At 37.1% G+C, this 22,250-nt stretch overlaps 1 protein-coding gene across 3 annotated transcripts; it reads right to left on the bottom strand.

The window, feature by feature from the left end:
* Window positions 1–297: 297 nt before the first annotated feature.
* Window positions 298–21,712, bottom strand: apbb3 (amyloid beta (A4) precursor protein-binding, family B, member 3). Of its 3 annotated transcripts, XM_043220686.1 has the most exons (14): window positions 21,672–21,710; window positions 20,523–21,303; window positions 12,814–13,001; window positions 12,640–12,710; window positions 9,941–9,992; window positions 8,502–8,648; window positions 8,062–8,189; window positions 7,197–7,202; window positions 5,319–5,433; window positions 5,116–5,203; window positions 4,921–5,004; window positions 4,453–4,568; window positions 3,961–4,140; window positions 298–3,815 (listed from the first exon to the last, which is right to left on the bottom strand). In XM_043220686.1, the coding sequence occupies exons 2-14, from the start codon at window positions 20,569–20,571 to the stop codon at window positions 3,591–3,593; spliced, it is 1,449 nt and encodes a 482-aa protein (XP_043076621.1). In that variant the 5' UTR covers window positions 20,572–21,303; window positions 21,672–21,710; the 3' UTR covers window positions 298–3,590. The 3 variants fall into 3 exon arrangements, with proteins under 3 accessions (XP_043076621.1, XP_043076622.1, XP_043076623.1); XM_043220687.1 differs by lacking the exon at window positions 7,197–7,202 and having other exon boundaries at window positions 21,672–21,712; XM_043220688.1 differs by lacking the exons at window positions 9,941–9,992; window positions 12,640–12,710.
* Between the last annotated feature and the right edge of the window lie 538 nt (window positions 21,713–22,250).

Below are 22,250 nucleotides of genomic sequence, written 5' to 3'. Positions count from 1 at the left end.
TGAGCAGAGCGAAGCAGAGAACTATGCATCTCTTAAAAAGAGAAAACATTCAAAGACGTGCCGATTATCTGGGACTCGTTCATTTGCATCCGCACACTGATATCAATCCCTTAACATCAAAGAAGAGGGAAACCAAAAGGCCTTTACACTTTCACCAGCCTACAGTTATTACATTATTTCTATGAGACACAAAACAAGAGGAGTCCATCTCAGTGAATGAGGATTCTGCCTTCCCCCTCAACAAAAGGAGGAATTGTATAAGACAGCGGACACATCGAAATGAATGACAACAGAGTCTGAGATTCAAGCAGTTTAATGTCCCAACACACTCCACCAAATGGTGGATTCGGGGTCGGCATGTCATTCGGATTAATACCAACAATAATAACAAACACAAAGAATAATACAAAACCATTTACATGACATCCTAGTTTGTGCTGAAATACTGCAAATATATAGAGAAAGATTTCTTTACAGAGAGTATAAATAGGAGAAAATTAAGAAACACAAGGTGCTACATGACCATTAACTAAGACTATCAGTCAAACTTTCTTCTAAAGGCTTCTTGTCAATGATCTTACATGCTGAAGAGTCGTCCGCTTCTATACTTCCCCCTTTGTTCTAGCATCAAGGAGACCTGAGTTTATTTGTGATACAATAAATGTTTTTTTTTTTTGTAAGTAAGTAAGGGAAGGGAAGGAGCAGTTGCATATATTAGATATAGCATCACATAACGTCCTTCAGTGGCATTCGTGTGGGTGCTTAAGTGCCTGTGGGCATCTCAGATCAACATGCACCGAAGTTGAGTGCTTTGAAAGAGCTTATTACATTCAAATGAATGAGAATTTTTGCTGCGGGTGCTTCGTCATCAAGATCTGCACTGGCTGCCTTTGGGAGTAAATCACACGTTTTGTAAGTTTTAAGGTGTAGTCACGTAAGTAAAATTTCGCAGGCAAAAAGTATATTTTCAAAAGTGTAGCAATAAATAAAGCCTACCCCATCTCGCAATAGAACGGCAAATTAAAAAGAAAACCAGTGGTATTGATAAGCAAAATTTGACTTTGCGTATATAAGCTGGTGTTGGGGTAGATGCGTATGATAAAAATTGATTATTAGATGCATGCCAAACACATGCGTGTCATATACGCCACAGTTCATTTTTACATATTAGTACCACGAGTTTTTGTTTTTATTTGGCGTACTATTTACACACATTTTCATAAGATCAGGCTCATAAAGATGACACAAAAGTCATTCTCAAACCAAGCAGCTTTCTACAAATAAATCCAATTAATCTACAAGAAGAATTTGAAAACTTGAACGCTTACATGAAACTGAGTTTTTTTAGATTCTTATTGGGGTGACTGGATTTTGCTTGTAAGAAATTGCCCAGATGTGACTGCAACTTTACTGTGTTTTTAAAATATCTTTCTGAATGATCCAAGTACATACTTTGCTAGTTTTCAAAGCTCCCACACACTCTGCTTTCTCAAGTACCCAAGCGAAGCCTCAAATTTCCAAGCATGTGCAAAATCATGCAACTGTGGCACTAAACTGAGGACTCCACAAACCGGAAGGATTATAACGAGCAACGTCTCTATTTGGGGTCACTGATATCTCCTCATCTGCATTTCTGAGCTCACAATAGAAACAATGATAGTGATACAAGCAGGGTCTATCTAAAGCACGACTCTTGCACTGATAGCACTATGTTATTGAGGTCTGTTTGTTGTGTGTGAAAATTGCTCTGTTTGCTCAAGATGGAGACTATTCTGAGCTTCAGTTGATTTTAAAGGTGTATTAGAACAGCAAACAGCATCCTTTTCCACAAACCGTTTACTGTTAATATGTACGGATACTCCTAATAGGTTTGAAGCTAAATTTACCTTCGGAACACGAATGTGACCTAAACAGAAAATCTCTACCCTCTACTAGTCATACAAGAATTAGGTCACTGTACATCGATACTTGTAATCAAAATATTTCACACATTTCAATTCAGCGGTGATATACATCTTATTGCACAACGTACTGTTGGTCGTAGAAATTTTAGATGCCGATATGAGTAATTTCTGATTCTGAGGTTATAATTGCTTAGCCAAAGTTAAAAGTCGGTTGAATCAACCGTTGTGACTCTAAGCAACACAGTTCAGTCAATGATACAACGACTTAAGACAAAAGTATACCTTTCCACGTTCTGCTCCAGTTCACGGAGAGCCAGCATTACATTAAACCCTTGACATTAAAGGGTTAGCTCAGCCCAAAATACTGTGATTAATTACTCACTATCATGTTGTTCAAACTAGTAAGGCCTTTGTTCATCCTCTGAACACAAATTAACATATTTGATTTAATCCAAGAGCTCCCAGACCCCCTATAGACAGCAACACAACTGCAGTGTTCCCAGGTCCAGAAACGTAGCAAGAACATTGGTAAAATAGTCCATGTGACATCAGGGTTACAACTATAATTTTTCCAAGCTATGAGATTTTCCAAAGCTAGGAGAAATACTTTTTGTGTGCAAAGAAAACAAAAATAACGGCTTTATTTAACAATTATTGCCCTCATCCCGTCTGCAGCGGAACAACACATGCATGTGATGCTTCTAATCTAATCTAATTGAATTAATATCATTATTATCATTATTATTTGTGTTTTTACAGGTTTAGAACGACATGAGGTTGAGTAATTAATTACACAGTTTTAATTTTTGGGTGAACTATCCCTTTTTTACACAGTCCGCTGATGTTCAGTTATGCACCAACAATAGCACATGTGCAAGACATTTAAGAGCTTGAAAAGTAAAAGGTAAAAGCCCATGTATACATTTTCCATGCTCTGCTCCATCTCAGATGAGTGTGCAAGCCTTTCAAATGATCACAAAGGATATGTTCGGACATTTTTAGGACATGTTTCAAGTGCTCAAATCACTTGCCCATGTGGTGCACAAGTCTGTACAGACCCAGTCACTGGGTAGCACCTTAATATTGTTCTCAAACATCAGCAGACAGTTCTGAAGAAAAAACTACATCACACAGAGTGTCCATGAGCTGGACTGTAACGCGGTCAGCATAAGTGTACTAGATTCATAAAGACTCATCACTTGTCACCACCTGCCATAACTGTGTATTGTAACCTGCAGAAGAAAAAAATCGAAGAAAAATCCCCACTGCTAATATATAGACTGACAGTCTGTCTGGAACAAACAGAGCCTTTTACCAATCACATTTGAGGACTGTTATATAACAGCGTTTAGATTTCAGAGCATTTGGAGTTCTGTCAGTTTTGGAATGTGAGAGCACAGCACCTCAATGTAATTTAAACACTGTTCTGCACACCTACATTCAGATATGTCAGTCCTCAAAAACGCTCTTATTAAGGGCAAGGTGGGTTGCTGTTTTTTTGTAGGTTTTTTTTGTAGGTTTTTTTTTTGTGAGGTCATACTGGGGAAATTGAGTTGGATTTTTCTACTAGACTCATATTTCTAAGCTTTTTAGACTTCAGGTTTATTCATTCCTTTCATTTCTCCATCATCATATCCCCCTCCTCAAAGCCCATCAGGCCCCATCCTCCTTCCTGAGCTGCTGTTGTTAGGGTGTGGGTACTGCAGAATGTTTATTTCGGAACGTCTCAAAAAATGCCAGCATGCCCTTCTTCACGCTGGGAGAAGCCATTTTGGAAGGTGTGTGTCCTTGGTGTCGAGGCGGGAAGCTAGAGCTATCCATGGAGTTGGCTCGTTTGACTTTGGAGCCTGCCCTCCACATTTTGGACCTCACGGGGGGAGTTTGTGCAACCAAACACTTTTGGTATTGGACCTGAAGGGGGCACCAGACATTTACAACAGAAATACCGTACTTGAAGATTTTGAACAAAATTATACATTGGTGCTTTGAAACTATAAATAGTGTGTGTGTGATATTTGTAGGGTGAAAGTCAATTAAACGAAAAGAATTGCCTCACCATGCATGCGGCCTGAACTGCCTCAGAGATGATCCCAGCATCTGGCTCACACCAGAACACATGGCATTCAAAGCGCTGAGTTCCTGCATCCACTATGACCGCAAAAGTGTGTGTGTCATGACCCACACCTAGGAAAGTCAAGTAACGTACTTGGCATTCCCAAAATGGGTCATCTCCATCCTGAAATAAAGCAAATGGGACAGAAGAAGTAAAGGATAGAAAGATATACAGTACTTGCCAAATTAAACATGAAAAGGAATGTAGCGGACTACTGTTTGAAATGCGTTGTTGCTTAAATGCTTTTGCATGCTATAAACATCGATATAGGAAAACAACATGTCCAAAAAGAATATATAAGGGTAAAAATACATATACAAAATAACGCCTACGCAGTATGCAGTACTCTAGTATTCCATACCAAGTATAGTCTGTTAGCACTCATTTGGAGTACACTAAAAAGCCAGTTTGTAGATAAAAGTCAGATATTCTCACCTCTCCTCTCCATAAGGACAGAACTGTATCTGACACATGAATGACTATCGGCTCCCACTCATCTCTGTCTCTGGAGTGCATGATGCTCTCAATAGCTCTGTTCAACACTTCCATTCCTGTTAGCACATACACAAAAACACATTATGGCAAGCCTATATGATACATCACTACCAGAATCATATTGAAGGCCATGACTTTCTCAAACATTTAAGCTAGTGTTTTCAGGTCTCTGTACATTATCTTTAATAGCCAGCTAAAACCACCAGTCTTCAGTGGGGAATTCTTAACATCTAAAAATGTTCATATTAGATTCACAATCTGTTGTACTCATATTTGGCACCTCACAAATGCTTTAAAATTTTGCATTTTAATTTAAACTTGAGGGCACTCAGCACTCAAATATCACTCAGCAAATATGCAGTGTAAAATGTGTTTATTAGGTATCTGAATGACCCAAAACCTACTCACCCATTGCTCTGGATACAGGCAGGTTTCCAATGTACTCCACCTCAAACTTCTGCACCCTTTGCCTCACTGCTTCCAGGAAGTCAACTGGAAAGCATTCAAACACATAGTCTCATGAAAGAAAACAACAGTCGAGTCAACCAACCATTTGGGTTTAACAGATGCCAATTGCTCAAAAAGACTGCAAAGGTCATATACCCTGGCGAGGCAAGTCCTCTGGGGAGATACTCTCCATGGTGAGAGAACGGGCCATAGAGGGCTGCAGTGCTGCCTTCTCTGCCATCATCTGTGGAAACAGACCAATCACAATAAACGCTGTAATCCACTGACTTTGAAATCTGTCCGTTTTTAATTATGAAATTATGTTAATTATGAGCTTTAAAAGGATTGTGTGATCTTACCTTGGAGCACATCTCATGCAGGGCAGATGCAATGGTCTTGGCTGGAGCGTTGCAGCGAAACACATGGCACTTGAGCATGCAGGTGTCTTTATCACTGGCCACAAAGGCAAAGTCCCTACAGAGGACCAGGAGACTGAATAAATACTCATCAGAGTCAATTATTCACCCAGTTTTTATTCTAATGGCTTGGTAGAACCACTGAACCTACACACACACACATAAAAATCACATAAAAATTGTAAATGCATAATGGTTAAGGAAGAAAAAGCTTTTAACAATTCATTTTTATTTTAATACATAATCTTTGGTATAACTATATATATATATATATATATATATATATATATATATATATATATATATATATATATATATATATTAAAAATAAAATAAAAAAATATATATATATATATATATATATATATATATATATATATATATATATATATATATATATATATATATATATATATATATCACATTCTGTATAATAGAATCAAATTCTTATTTTGACACTTAAACTAAAATGTGGCTCCAAGATGTTTTTTGACTTTGACTTTGCCTTAAGCATGCTGAAAGGCCACAGAAGTGACCAGCCCTTCTAAGAATAGGACTGTAAAACACTAAAATAAAATAGGACAAAAACCACTGCAAGCTGGAAATGACATTGGCCAGCTGGATATTTACAAAGTGACGCTTAACCATCTTTTATTTCTTAACCTATCTTGTTATTCACTAAATCTCCTCACGTTAACCTTAGAAGGTCTCTTTTAGCTGACTGTACTCACCAGTATCAATGTCAATGTTCTATAAATACAAATCGATCTGCATTTCTGGGCAGTATAATTTTCCAAAATGCAACGCAGTGATGCAGGCATACCGATTCTTCAGCTAATGCTGCATGCTGCCTCCATCAAAGAGAATATTTCAATCATGAATATTACATTGCAGAAATATAGAGCAGTGGTGCTTCATACAGAGTAAGCTCACACAGCATACCAATGCTCTTGAAATCCAGCACTCGTTTACTCTCAATTTTTAAGAGAGAACATGCAAGTCAAATGGAATAACAAATGAATTCTGGGCAGTAAAGAGAGAGATGGAAACCTTCGTTGTGTGAATACAGAGTTATTGTACCAGCCCATGCAGATCTCAGTAATGATAGAGTCCAGGTTTCCATACTCACACTTAGCAGGAGCCATTTAGACTGAAAGGGTCTATTTTTGGATTTAGAGCTGAACACATTGTCACAATATAAATAAGGTTAAAGCCTCTCAACTATCAAAGACTATCTTTCATTGGCACATGCCGACATGCTCTACTTATGGTCCCATTACAAACTGTTAAACCCTCTCCTCCAGTGTCCAAACAATTTAAATAAATCCCTCAAATTAGGCTTGTTTTGGTCAATTCTTAAAGAATTATCTGTATTTATTGTTTGTTTGAACAAAGAGGAAGGAATTTCTGGAGACATGCAGAGCAAAGCAATGCTAGAGTCAAAAACTGTTGTATTTTAAGATATTTTTTGCATTTAGTACTTCAGTATCATCGACTAAAAAACCCATCATCAATAAAAAAAACCCATTGCATTTAATAATATTTTTTCTTCAGTCAGTGAAAAAAACATTACATTTAATTAGATGTTTTGCATTTAGTACTTTTTAGTATGATTCACTGATACGTCAGTCAATGAAAAAAACAATTCCATTTTTTTTGCATTTATTACAAATGACACAACCTTAGATGAAGCATGACGGTAAAGGAGCGAAAGAAAACATGGCTAAGGAGCGCTACTATACTCAGACCACAATGGAACCCAGACAGCACGAGACATGTTTTCTAGATCTAGTTGAAAAAAGGAAAAAGTGCAGTTATTACCTGTCTCTGTTTTCACGAGTGGCGGTTTAAAAAGAAAAAGGAAAAAAAGGTTAATAATAGTTAAAATAAGGCAAAAACGCGAGAAACGTTTTCGCAAGCTCGAGACTTGTGAAAAAGAAAGTGCATTTAGCATACGTTTAAAAAGAGTACTTGTTAAAGAAATAGTACACTCAAAAGTGTTAATTCTGTCATCTGTAATGTACTCTCATGTCTTTCCTTCATGCTGAAAACAAAAGAAGATATTTTGAAGAATGCTGGTAAATAGTTTCCCACTGATTACAATGTGTACACATAGTTTAGATATTTAGATATAAGATGAAATAAGATGACATTTTTGTGTAGACTATCCTTTTAAGTGGCTGTTTATTTCATTATTATTATATCTGCAAGTACACTTTCTGGATTTGAAGTACACTACAAGTGCACATTCAATACAATTTCAGTAAGTACACTTCTTTTTCACAAAGCGGAGCTACTCTACTCTCTAAGCCAGTTACAGCTTTTAACAACACACAAATGAAAAACAAAACACATTTGAAGCAAAACATGTCATATTATAGCTTGGTTTGCAAATATTCCCCTTCATTATATGATTGTTTTATAGGAAAAGACACAACTAAATTCAAAATATCTATACTGAGCTTCACTGTAGCTGTTAAAAAAATTAAAATAAAATAAAATAAAAAACCTGCCCGTCACTGAATGAGGAAATATCACTGAATTCAAGGGGTTTATTGGCCATTTGTCATTTTCCAGGCTTATAAAATATTTGTTAGACAGTAGTGAACAGAGCCTCTGGAAATCCAGATGCAATCTATGAAACTGAGGAATTTTAGACCCAGAAATAGAACAAAGGTCAGCCTACCTGCCATTGTTGCAGCCCACCCCCCATACACGGATGTTGATTATGGGCTGACAATGGATGAGGCTGCGGTCCACAGGGTCCATTAGACTGAGAGTGTCCTTCTTGAGGACCATCATCATATCCTGACCCTGAACAAACACACACACACAAACGCTTTGAATTGTTAACATAACCTTCTGTAAGAGTTAAACTAACTCTGCTAATTTTATATAATTCAAACTGGATTGTGAAACAGCGCATAAACCTTATGAGACCTTACAATAGGTAACAGCATGAAATTTACTAGAAACAATTTCCTGTGCTGTTACAGAGCTAGCACATTAGTACTGCTATTACGCATGTCTGAATTAATCCAGTGGGCCTCCAAGGACACTGGTGGTTCCCAGCTAACACATTTAATCTATTCTAAGTCACGTGTAGGAGCCCCAGGCTGTTCTCACCTCTCCCCAGGCGCCCACTGCGTCCCGGCCCTCTGCTTTGCTGTGAGAGAGCTGCTGGATGCAGTTGTTCACCGCCAGACTACTTTTGCCAGGGGTCAGTTCCTCCTCAGGGATCTCAACCCAGCCCAGCGAGCGCACAGCAAAACACTGAAATACAAATACAGAGTTTTTCCTAACAGCACTTATAAAATATAAGGCAAAAATAAGGTGACACTTGCTGATAATTTGAATGAAAAGAATTTCCACTCTAAATCTAAATCTACAGTAAAAAAAAAAAAGTAAGCTATAAGGTGTTTTGTGAGATTTAAATGTGACAGTGTCAAAGATAAAATTGTAAATGTAAGAAATAAAGTCACATTGCGACATAAAGTCATAGTTATAATAAATCAATTAGCAATTACAAGAAATACACATTACAGCTGTGAACCATAAGTCCCATTTGTGAAATATAGTCAAAGACAAAATCGAAATTACAGGAAACATTCATACTGTAATATTTACAGACACAGCTGTAAAATATAAATTATGACATTTTGTTATACAGTTACATTAATAAAACTTGCAATTACAAGAAATAATGTACAATTATGAGACAAAGTCACTACTACAAGAAATACACAATTACAAGAGATACTACTAGAAATAAACTTACAATTACAAGAAATTAACTCATGTTGTGATATTTAAAGTCACTGCTAAAATTTGGAAATATGGTTGCACAACTATAAGAAATAAAGCTGTTTGTTAATCTGAATTGGAAAGAAGTTTCTATACCAAACTCTTAGAAGGGTGGCGCTGCATACATTTGGTCGGCAAATCATGTTAACATTCTGGACAACATCCATTTACATGTTTCATGTTGTCCTACCTAAATATTTCTTAGCAAGCAAGTAGTCATTTAGCAGACGGTTTTATTAAATGCGATTCACAGTGCACATATTACAGCAGCAAGACCCTGGTAGCATCCTGGGCTTAAATGTCTTTCTAAGAGACACGCTGATAATTGTTCACGGCTCACTTAGGAATCAAACTAGCAAGCTAACGTTTACTAGCCTGATGACTGATGGAAGTCGAAATGTTTTATAAGCATATATCTATGACCCAGCCTACTAGGATCATTTTACACAGACTCAATAAAGCTGTGTCTTAAAATTGCAGCTCTTGTACATTTAGAGGTCGTAGCCCTCCACCCCCACCTTTTATATACACTCCACCAACACACACACACACACACATATGCATACTACTGCGTTACTAAACATGTCCTGATTAATGCTCCTTTCCAACTCTGACCTTTCACCCCCGAGTGTTTACCTCATGATGTGCTCTGCGTTTCTTTTCTGTGTGATATTTGTGGGGCACAGTGACTAATAGCAGAGAAAACAGTAATACATTTTACATGTTGAACAGTATTAGGGCAGCACACAGCTAGATTCTACCTTGGAGTCGGGATCCATGTTGGCACAGAAATACTCTTCCTGCCAGGAGGGCCTGAAGCAGAGCAAGAGAGCACATCATTATGATAATGACTCATAATTAAATACTGGGCTCATTTGAGCAGAAAAAAAATAAACAGGAATACAAATTAAGTCCTGAGATGCTGAACACTTGGTTATTTTTCCGTTTGGTGTTCTATTGAAAGCCCTTTCATTTATGCTCTAGAAAAGGCTATTCAGACCGCTGGGGTAGTTTGGCCTGTAAACAAGTAACAGCTCCTATAATTATCACTCTCAGCTTTGTGCATAGATTCTTATGAACAAGCCACAGCATTTTGCACATACTTCCTCCCTATAATAAATAGCGGTCTTGGAGAGGAAAATTATATAGTACAGAGCTATAAAATGAAAAGCGCTAAAGCCTGTTTTTGTCTGTAAATGGAATAATAAAATTAAACTGATAGTTACATTCAATAGATTATTTTAAATGTTAGTATCTCAGTACAGTTATTGATATTGTTGATTTATTCTAAAAGTGCTTTTTTAATGAGAAAAATAGTAACGAGTAAATAAATAAATAATCATACATTAAAGCTAAATAATACATTAAACTCAAAAAAAGCTGAATAAGTAATTCAACTGAATATTAGAATATTAATTCTTTATTCTGCTCAAGTAAACACACAGTGCACTATGACATATACTGAGGACAGAAACTTAATGTGCCAGAATCTAATGTTGCCCTGTGTTGTGTTGTGCTGCCTCGAGGTGCTGACAAAATAAGTGGAGGTAATTGCATTCCCTGTAGCTGTCAACAGTTCCCAAACAACTTAGCAGCAGTCAATCTCAGCTCAACAAATTCAGTAGAAAGGTCAATGACAAAACTGGCACTTAATAAGGGCACGTTCTAGCCTTTCAAATGAATGTAGGTATTTTGTCCTTCACTGGCAAAGACCACGTTTAGCACCACAGAGTGAAGAAAAACTCTTCTCAACGTTCTCAATTCCCCAGGTTAATGCTCGCTTTTGTTCCAGCATTAGTGCAATTGGGGCCTCGTGGCCTGATATCTGAGTTTTTGGAGGTTAGCCAAAGGCAAAACGGCCTGTTTTACTCTCCATCTTACAGTTGTGCAGGCCACACCTGACTGGCTGTCTAAATCAGGGAAGCTTTCGTCATTTCCACCAGCAGCCAGTGGAGACTGTTCACAGAACTCCAGGTGTGTAACATCACCTTCAGGTATAAGAATGTGTTTGTTCATTTAAATGTCTTCTGGCTTCATTAGAGGATTTCCAGCTCCAGAAGGAAAATTTGGCTTAGCTTGTGTATGTGTGGCTGGCTGCTAAGCTGTGCCAGAGTTTAATTTACATCAAGGATGCAAACTGACAGTGCATGGGTAATTTGTTACTACACCCAGCACATTAAAACAATTGCAACAAATTAGCGGCAGACACATTTTTACCAAATTATTTGTGGCTGTTGACACATTTGAACAAAACTATTCAGTACTATAGACCTTTGAAGACATGTTCCTAATAATGACTCAGTTCTGATTTGTTAAACATAAGATGATGTGGTTTAAAACTGACCGCTGAAATGTGTAACTGAGTAGAAGAAAACTTCATAGCTTAGAGGTTTCTTTTTCATACTTCTATTTTTCTACTTTGTCAGCTTCACCTCAGATGTTTCTCCTCAATTTCCTTATAGGAGACATAAAAATGGACATGAATGAGACTGTTGACATAATGTGGTTAAATACTGGGGTCTTTTTCTCACAAGAAAAATCTTAGAAGCAGGAGATTTAGTATATCTAAATTAGGACTTAATAGTTATTATTTTGACATAATAAGGCGTAATTGTGATTTTGAAAATTGAAAGTATGACATACCAAGTTTAAATTATGACAAAAACCTAAAAAAAAACCTTTATTAGTTACTTCACCCAAAAACGCATAGATTTACTAGAGATGACATTTATTCACCCCAAAGTCGTATGAGGCACGTTTTGTTTGGATGTGAGTAAATCACCCTCCTGTGTTTTTTGAAAACTAACTAATAACTGACTAATTAATCTGTGCTGTGTTAATCATTATGGAAATGATCTGGCAGCATCTGTGTTTTTTAATTTTTACATTATCAGCAGAACATTTCACTCCCACCAATGCTTTTATGGAGTTACACTAATTTTTCAGTGTAATGCTTTACAACATTCTGATCTATTGAACCTTGAAAATTAACTATGCAGATAACTATGCAGATAATTCTAAAAATCTGTATTAAAAAGTTCACAACGATAACGATAAAGTCACAGATAAACTATATCGTTGGAATCACTTTCAACACAAACAATGACAGCCAATCGGAATCCATCCTGCTATAACGAGCACAAAAATTTAAAGCAGCAGATGCGCATGCATTGGGAAACAGATGATATTATTGGCTGGTGCGGAAGCTAATATTGTTATCTTTATAGTTATATTCCTTGGAGTGAACAGAGCTTAAAAAAATAGCTGTTTACAAGCCCATGATCCTAAACAAACAAGATTTTATTCCAACAAGAATGTTGATTGAAGAACAATTCTAACTTGGTTAAATCACATCACGCTTCAAACACTTTGCTTTACAAGTTTTAAAGTTTAGTTTCAGAGATATATCTGGAGCTTGTCCTCAGATGTACAGTCATCAGCACAGGTGTGATTCCCTCACCTTTCACTCAGAGAGGGCAGAGGGTTTTCAGTCAGTCTGCCTCTTGATTCCCGCCTGCCATCTGCTGCAGTCTGAAAACCCCCCCCCAAGAATATAGGGATGTGACAACTGTCAAAAACACACACACACACACACACACACACACACACACACACATAGATCAGTGTATCTCACCTTGATCTGGCTGGCAGTGATGCCGTTAATGGTGTTTTGTTCCTCCTCTGCGCTGTAGGAGGGGTGCTGCCACTGTGTTGTGCCCGTGGGCACATGCCAGTAATAGGTGCCAGTGCTGTCACGTATAGTGCGCCATCCTGGAGGCAGATCTGAGTCCAGCTCCAGACTCTGATCATTCCAGATGTTATCTGCACAGAGATTGGATGTCTGGATTAATCTGCATCCTAATAATATGTTATTAGCATTTCACATGCATGCTAACTTGGGGGCAGCACACACAGATTCTTGTAAATGTGCCATATTACAATTCCCACCAAGTAACACGGAGCCAGCTGCCTTCACACACAGACTGAGATTCAGCGAGGCATACACACCCCGAGGTGAGGTCACCGGGCTCAGATCTACTCATGAGAGACAGACCAGGCCCTAATCTGCCCACATGACACACAGCCTAAAATGAGGTCAAAACTAAAAGCAGCTCTCACTTATTAAAAAAAGGGCTGGACTAATGTTCATTTCCATTATCTTTACTCTGTTAAAATGTTAATTATTTTACCAAATAAGAGGGATCATACTAAATATGTTTTATTTTTTATTTAGTACTGGCCTGCATAAGATATTTTTCATAAAAGATGTACTCCAGAAAACAAAATAATAGGCAGTTTATAAAAAAAAGACCCTGTTGCTTGATTCTAAACACTGTGCATTGTTTTCTAGATGATTTTTGTTTCGTGATAGTTGTTTATGAGACCCTTTTTTATATTTAACAGTTAAACATCCTGCTATTCTTCTGAAAAATCCTGCAAATACTTTGGTTTTCCAGTATCGTTTGCATATTTGAAGCCTTTTGAGATGTTACTATGATTTTGAGATCCATTATTAGTTGCGGTGACCAGTAATTTTAGAAATGATATTAGAGGTTATAACCATACGGTTCATGATGAATGAGAGTTCAGAGTTATGCAGTCCATAAACTGTGGCCAAGTGGCATACACACAAAGACAAACCACCATCAGGGTAACACATAAAAATAATGAAGAAAAGCCACACAGTGACCTCTGGGATTTAAACTGCACATAATATAGTTAATTATTAGTATATTGTATATTTATCTTTTTTTCTTCCAAAAACACGTTTTATAGTGCTCTACAGTCAAATTTATTTAATGTCATTTTAAACATTTACGTTGTTTTAACTTTATATGGTAAGATTGCCTACAACCAATTGTCAGTTTTTTTCCTGTTAAAATTACAAGGTTTTAGCAGCTTTTATTGCATATAAAAGTCATCCTGTCATGTCTCCTGATGATTAAGTGCTTCAGACATGGGCATAGGGCTACTGGCAGAACAGCGAGCAGGAAAGAGCAGCTGTGTCTGCTGAATTATATTTGCCTGAATTTATCCCTAGCCTGAGAGAATCATTTAACACAATGCATCTGGAGAGCCCTGTCCGTTTTCACAAATAACACAGTGCAGAAGGCTGGAGGGGATGTTTGGGGAAAAAACAACGCTCTGAACATGTGTGTGTGTGTGTGTGTGTGCAGTATAAAACTGGGTCAGTAGTGACACGAGATTGCTTGGGCACGAGTATAAGAGTTGCCGCTGACATTCAGTGACACAGCGAGACACAGAAAGACAGAGACAGAGAGTTTCATTGTGACATTTTACAAATGTCATTTCCACATGAATTTTCATGTGCTGCCATAAAAAAATATTTTAATTGTTAATTTGCAGAGTAAACTATTGTATTTTCTATACACTGGTCAGAACTGTTTTATGTGCACACATTAATGTATGAGTGAACACACACATACTTTAAAGATTCCTCTACATTTCAATTTATAACTAAACTTTATTTTAAAATACTTTCTCTGACAAAGGGCCCCCATCATTTACTGTATATGACATTCTGGTTATACTGTACATACAAATATAAATAAATATTAAAACATTTTATCCATAAATTGTTTTTATATTAGGTGGCCTTAACTACTGTGTACTTACATTTAATTTAATCATTTGGTACAATGCACTTATTATGTACATGCAAAAAAAACCCTATATGCAATTACATGTGCAATGCATTTCTGTAAGTACATTTAGAATAATATGCTTGACCCATCCCTAACACCTTAACCCACCCTTAAGCATAGCCATACTGTTAAACTTGTCCTATTTTCTAATGTAAGTAAAAAGTAGTTAAGGCCACCTAATATAAAGGGTTACTGTTTTTTAGTTACTGATACTAAGAAATTTACTAAGGCACTGTTTGTTGAAATGTTTGTTGATTTTTTCCCATTTTTTTCTTTTGCAGTGGAGAATCCATTAATGCTGAAAAATAAAAATGCTGACTTCAAACTTGTGAAGCTATAGTGTATAGCTAGCTTCTATGAGTGTGTAGTGAGGTATACACAGGACTGACAGAGTGCTGAGTGGATAGGAGATGGTATTACTCTGCTTTGCTTTCAAAAGATGTGAGAGCTTGAGACCTTTTAAAGCAATAATAATCTTAAAAAAACAAAAATACTATTTTAACCGCGACAACACCTTAAACGTGCTTCAGTCCAGTTAAACTTGTCAGTCTTAAGGCTTACTAATAATATTCTTCAAAAGATCTTTAGTAGACATGACTGCCAGAAAAGTATTACATAAAGTATATATATATATATATATATATATATATATATATATATATATATATATATATATATATATACACACACACAGTTTTCCAGTTTGATTGGATAAGCTGTGTTCAAAGTCATAAATTGTATTAAACTATATACATCATATTATTAGTATATTAGCATATTAGTCTTATATATTGAAAATCACTGTAACACGTAGCCTCTTATGGACATATAACTCTGCTTTACCCCAATCCTGAGCTCACAATAACCAATCCCAACAGTTTTCCCTGATAAATCTCTAAGAATAATAACCTTAACTGTATTATTGTCTTTACTTTATTCCACTTATGTCTGTCATAGCAAAGGAGTATGGGTGTAAGTGTCTTTGTTAGTGTTTGTGTGTCTCTGGCCTTCTCCAGAGATCATCAATCATGTCCATATCGAACTGACTTCTTTCTCACAAGACGCCCCTCGCCTCCGCTCTTGACAGGCCATAATAATCGCACTGTGTTGCCATGACATTTTTAGTGTTTCGGGCTGGCTAGCTGTGCTATCAGCTGGCTGAAATGAAACACAGGCAAAAAAAAAAGGCTGAAGGAAAAAGAAAAGCTATTTTCAGTCTAATTCTGGTCCCAATTCAGGGTGCACCTGAAATTATGTGTGCAGAGTGTCTGTGTTTGGAGCTGAAGGCAGTTTAATAATGTGTGGTTGCATGCTCAAACGCAGATACCTCATTGGTTTATTGCTTGTTTCTCAGGCTCAGGGGCCAGTAGATAAATCTTGATGAATAATATAAGAATAAAAGGGTTGCATACAAAACATCTGTTATTCTGTCACTGATATGCTTCAAATGAGGCCCACGCTAGCTACGGCATAATCTGCACACACAATATTGCACAATTCATCATATAATTTACTATAAATGGATGAATCTCAAATGTAGGTGTGTGGTTTTAAGAAAGAAATGGGGGATATAAACTCATAAGAGCGCAGCTACAGTGAGATAACCTCACTTCCTGTAATTGTGGTATCACAGCTTTACGCACGTAGGTGGTGCCGCAGTTCCCATCATGCACCCACTAACAACTCCAAGGCTATGTCATGAGGATGAAGCGATAACAACAGATTGAATGCTGAAAACAGCAGGGGGGTGGAGGGGTTGAGAAGAGGATGTTTGTGAATTATTGATGATCTCCTGAGAAAACCTCTACTGTCTGATCAGTCCCTATAGCAACTGTTATATAGGGACTGCATTTGTTTGTGCATGTGTCCAATTTGGTGGGAGAAACCATCACTGTAAGTCTTACAATGTAGACAAAGTTTGTCATGTGCTCATTATTCGGCATTCTGCATCTCAGGATTTAATGTTTAGTAAATTAGTATACTTTCCCTGCAAAGTTCTGCTTGGATTTTTAGGTCAATACTGTACATTCTAAATAACCCATTTTGTGCTGAAGTGTTCTGAATTGCTTCAGCAGGTTGTTTTGCCGTTATCCAGATGTTTTGGATGATTTCAAAGGCATTGTTAGGTCGCTACTTAGAAAAATATTGTCTTACATTCTCTATATAAACAATAAAGTCTTCTCTATTTAACCTCTATTTAAGAAGCTGCATTAAACCTGTTTAGGCGATACTGAAGTTCGCAACCTCAACTACCGCTAATTGCTGAAATCTAGTGAAACAATAAAAATCTGGAAATCTACTTGAAGAATAAAATGGGACACATTGCTCAACACCCAGTCACTCTTGAGAGTTACAGCAAGCACATGAAAGAAGTGTGGGAAATCTCCATTGACAATCCCTCATTGCTCCTGATGCACTTGGTTGCCTCAGGAACCATTGCAAGTGGAGTCTAAAAACAATTGCCTGTATTGTGTCATTTACGAGAGAGCATTCAAGTAGCCAATCAGAACTCACCACTCCTGACTCCCATGAGCCACTGAAACAACTGTAACAAAAGGCACCATTACTGCACTGATTGCAATCAATAGATTTTTCACCCTCTAGTCCAGTCTTTTAAAGTAAAGGGGAAGTATGAGGTAAATGCACATTATAAATAAAATTAAAGAGTATGCATTTAGACTACTCTTAAACCTTGGTTAGAGTCAATCTTATCCCTGGGTTATAATAAACATTCTCGACTACAGGCTTAAAGACGACACTTTTTTTCATTTTTTGCTCACACTGAAGCCATTCTAGGTGTATATGACTTTCTTCTTTCAGACGAACACAGTCTGAGTTTTTAAAAAAATGTATCTTGGCTCTTCCAATCTTGGCTATGCTTGTGGTTAAAGAACATTATTTTGAAGCTCCATAAATCGCATATAACTTGAGTATGTTGAGTCAGAAGTCAGCCAAGAAGCCGAAACTCTCCATTCTCACAGAAAATAACATGAGTTACTTACTTACGTTATAATTTTAGAACTAGAAATATTTTTATTACAAAAACCCATTGATCTGCTTCAAAAGACATGCGACAAACCCCTGAAGCCATATAGGTTTGTTTTACATCGCAGTACTTGCAGGTATATATCTGATTTAACTGTCACAGATATCACTTTCAAACCCAACAGCTCTTTTTGGTCATCATGAATCTCTGACCATCTGTAACCCGTTGTGAAATCTGCATCTAAGAACTACACATTTAGAGTGAATAAACACAGTGTAAAGCAATTGTATTGCTAAATAAAGAGTTCTTTAAAAAGTGTTACTCCACTACAAAAACTATTTTGTCATTACTCACTTACCAGCATGCTGTTTCAAACCAAGCTTTGTTCATCTTCGGAACACAATTTTAAATATTTTGGAAGAAAACCAGGAGACTGTCCAATTGAAGTAATGTACAGTGTCGAGGCTCAGAAAAGTTAGAAAGTCGTCATCAAAAATAGTCCATCTGCCATCAGTGGTTCAATATGTATGTTATGAAGCAACGACAATATATGCAGACAAAATAAAAATACTGACTACAATGCGTCTCCCCTGTGTCTCCTGTGTCAGCGTAGCGCCATTTTGGAAAGTATCTGCTGGATGAAAACAGCCTTGCTTTTCTGTGTTATCTGCATCATTTTTTTTCCTTTGTGTACAAAAAATATTCTTTTCACTTCATAAAATTCAGATCGAACCACTGATGGGAGATGGACTATTTTTGACAACGTCCTTCATACTTTTCTGGGTTTTCGACAGTGTTTAAATATTAAAATATTTAAAAGTGTGTTCCCGATAACAACATGGGATGTAAGTGATTAATGATAAAATGTCCATTTTGGGGTGGAATAACTCTTTAATAAAAGACAACCAATTATAAACTAGTATAAAATGACCAAGAGGCACCATTGGGGGAATCGGCTAAACATTGTAAAAAGCCAAGAAAAGGACAAAGCTCTAACATTTCCAGGTTTAAACTCTGTCAGGATAAAAGAGAGAAAGAGAGAAGCAGAAAAAGATAATTGTAGCTACATCTGGAAAAAAAATAATCCCAATGGCGTTATGTCAGTGGTCAGATAATCCCAATTCCGTTATGTCCGTGTGAGGTCAGACTGGGAAGATTAAGACTCGAGGTGGATCTAAATGTCCATCTGGAACTTAATCCTTGGGCCTTCAATAAATCAAGAGGCAAGACACAGCATTTTATTTGAGGCATCCTTATGAAGACATCCATTCACAGAACTGATTAAGCCAGAAAAAAATTGACGCAAATGCAATTGATTCCTGTACATCTACAGAAGCTCTTGTCATCAGCATATACTCGGCACTTTTCAGCATTGTGTCTGAATGCCTTCGCATCAATGCCTTTCACTGTCTCTTGTACACAAACAACAGAAAAACACATTCTCACACACACCTCCTCTCAGTGTGTTTAACAGAAGTTATTTTAAGAGCGATGACGTGGAGAGGACGCTGTGAGGTGAGTTTCTGCCTTTCTACAGATACTGGGTACTTGATGCACAAGTTGCACTCTTTATTATAAACGTCAAGATTTTAGGTTAAGATTTATATTAACATATAAGAAGAATGTGAATTTTATAGGCCCAGTAATATTTTTTGGAAACAAATTTTTCTGTAGTTCTTTTTAAATGTTTATATGGTGTAACATAACCTATAACGTGACGTACATCTAACTTATTTCTATATACAAATAATTACATATATCAATACATTAATAATAATTTTAGATAGATTTAGCAATAATGAATTCATGATTTTAGCATGTCATACTTTATATATTTTTTTCTATGAACAGAATATGAGAATTATACATTGAGATAATGTGATGGTTTTGTGGTCAACAACAATCGCAGGGCATATTAAAATTATTTTATGAAAGCAAAAAAAAAAGCCACTAAGCCTCCATCTTCTGGAAAGTTTCATTTGAATATTTTTTGTATCAACTTTTAGTAAGATCCTAAAGATCATTTTAATTGTAAGAGTTTCAGTGCTGAATGTATCAGCTTTGATACTACATCTCAGGCTGTTGCAAAAATAATTAATAAACATTATGTTTTCTTTGTTGGGAGTTCTTTGAAAAAATAATTATAAACTAATTCCAACCCAAATTGTAAAAATATCTAGCTCTACCACATGAACTCACAAAGAGGAGGAGTTTACTGGTCTATCTGATGTTGTGCGGGCAAATTATGCTGCTGTGTTTCCATAATCTAATCCTGCAACAGATGCATAATCCCAACAGAACCACACAGGTGACATTGTTCACAAACGCATGTACTCTCGGTCCTCTATGGATTTTTCAACATTATCAACAGGCTACTTCTTTTGGACCGTGTGGTTCTCGATTGTAAATATCAGTTGATGCAAATCTCCTTGTAATTAATAAGACAAATCACTAAACACCTCAAAAACAGGGTCTTTAAATAGTCGGGTGGGTCTAGTATGACACAGCACCTGTAGGCAAAAGTCCATGAGTGACCAGTGGAGCATGAGAACAACAGACAATGACTGATTTCAATCCTGTAGAGGATAGGAAACTCTTCCGCTCACTCCGACACCTCCAGCCTGCACTAACTATAGAGTGACAAAGAAGAACAAAGAGCAGAGGAAAGTGCAGATGCATCTATGTACCTACCGTCATAGTTGACGATGATGATGGCGAGCATGTAATCCTTACCCAGCATGGTGTCTTCCTGAAAGCCCCCAGCGGTTAACTCAGATACATTCCAGTCCAAAGCGTCCCAACACCACCGACAAACTCTGCAGCACACACTCACACACAGGGCGACCACCACACTCAGTGCTAAACAGCCAGGAATACACTCGCATGCCAAGAAGATTAAAAGCCACACTCTTCTTTTCCTCTCTCCGTCTATCCCCTCTTTTATTTTGCCCTCAGGTAATTTCACTGCTGTCTAATCAACCTCATATTTGTCTTTCTGTCTAATGCTTGTGCGATCACGCTATTCTGTTCTCTTCTCTATTCCGTTCACTGTCGTTCCGTCTAGCAGAGAGTGATGCTGTTTTGAGATCGCTTCTATCTCTCTCTGTAACTGTGTGTGTGTGTGTCTCTCTGTGGATTCTGTAATTCAGTAATGCCTGCAGCTATTCCCCCTCCTTCGTCCCTCCATCCCTCTCTCTCTCACTCTCTTTGCCCCCCCAAGCCCATGGTGGTGCCTTAAGGATGGCTGAACATACAGCTGACGAAAGCAAACTGCTGGGGCGAACATAGCTGCCTGCTCCCTATACAATTATTCAGGTATAAATGTTCTAATTGGATACGTAGAGCAATATATATATATAAAGGGTTATAGTATTTTTTTCATGAATCAAACAGGGCACGAACTGTGACGTGTGTTCCTGAGAAGAATTAGTGTCTCCAATCTGTTCCACACAGTGAGGCAGAGATTCACCATCTGTAATGTGAGGAGCAAAACATATTCACATTCTTGACACTGTAGTTGAGATTTAGCCAATTTAAAGGCGATTTTTATATCGTTGTTACAATACAACATGGGACATAATATGCTAACAGTTTACGTTACTTCATAAACTATTCACTACAATGAATGTAACAAGCTTTATTAGACTTCATAACAAGGTTTCCGGTAAATATTTAAGTACGCCTTTAGACGCGGTGTAGGCTATTGCGATTAGCAAGCTAATGTTACCAAATGCTGAGGCGTGTATTATATAAAAACAGTAACCGGGAACTATTATTTGGGAATAGATAAACAGCTGTAGGTGTGTAAAGGTTTTTTTGGGTTGCGATGGTTCGGTCCACCTTAATTCCTCCCGTCATGAAGTCGAGCGAAGTCCGTCATCGTCCAGCCTCCGTTTGCATCATCCTTTTGGTTGCCGTGGCAACGACTTCTCTGTAGCGAGCGTCTGTCTGCTTCTGCAGAGTCACAATCAGAGACGGGCTCGCGCCTTTCTTATAATGAGTGCAATAGGCTGATGGAACGATAACATAATGACATAACTATATTTTATACATGCACGTTTGAGACATAATTCACGCAGGTTATGAGATTACATCCACGTTGAAATACGCTTCTTTCAAATCTGAGTTCAGCGTTGTGTAGCTGCACTTTGAAATAATGTCAAATGAAAGGTTTTCGTAATGTAGAGCATGTATTAAAATTTTAATATTAGTAGGCCTAATCTTCTGTCATGTTTTAAAGATGTACGCTTATTTTTATGTTTTGATCAAAATACTAAAGCATATGCAATTAAAGTCGATACCATTGTAACTAGTGTTTTGTTAGATGTTACGTTTAAATGCAATATATTTTAAATATGTTACATTATAACTTAATCATTACAATTCGTGCAATTAAAAATATGCACATTTTAACAGAAA

Source organism: Puntigrus tetrazona, chromosome 21, assembly GCF_018831695.1.
Source record: "Puntigrus tetrazona isolate hp1 chromosome 21, ASM1883169v1, whole genome shotgun sequence".
Lineage (NCBI taxonomy): Eukaryota > Metazoa > Chordata > Actinopteri > Cypriniformes > Cyprinidae > Puntigrus > Puntigrus tetrazona.
The sequence above is the reverse complement of the archived record's forward strand: the minus strand, read 5'-3'. Positions and strand labels throughout refer to the sequence as shown.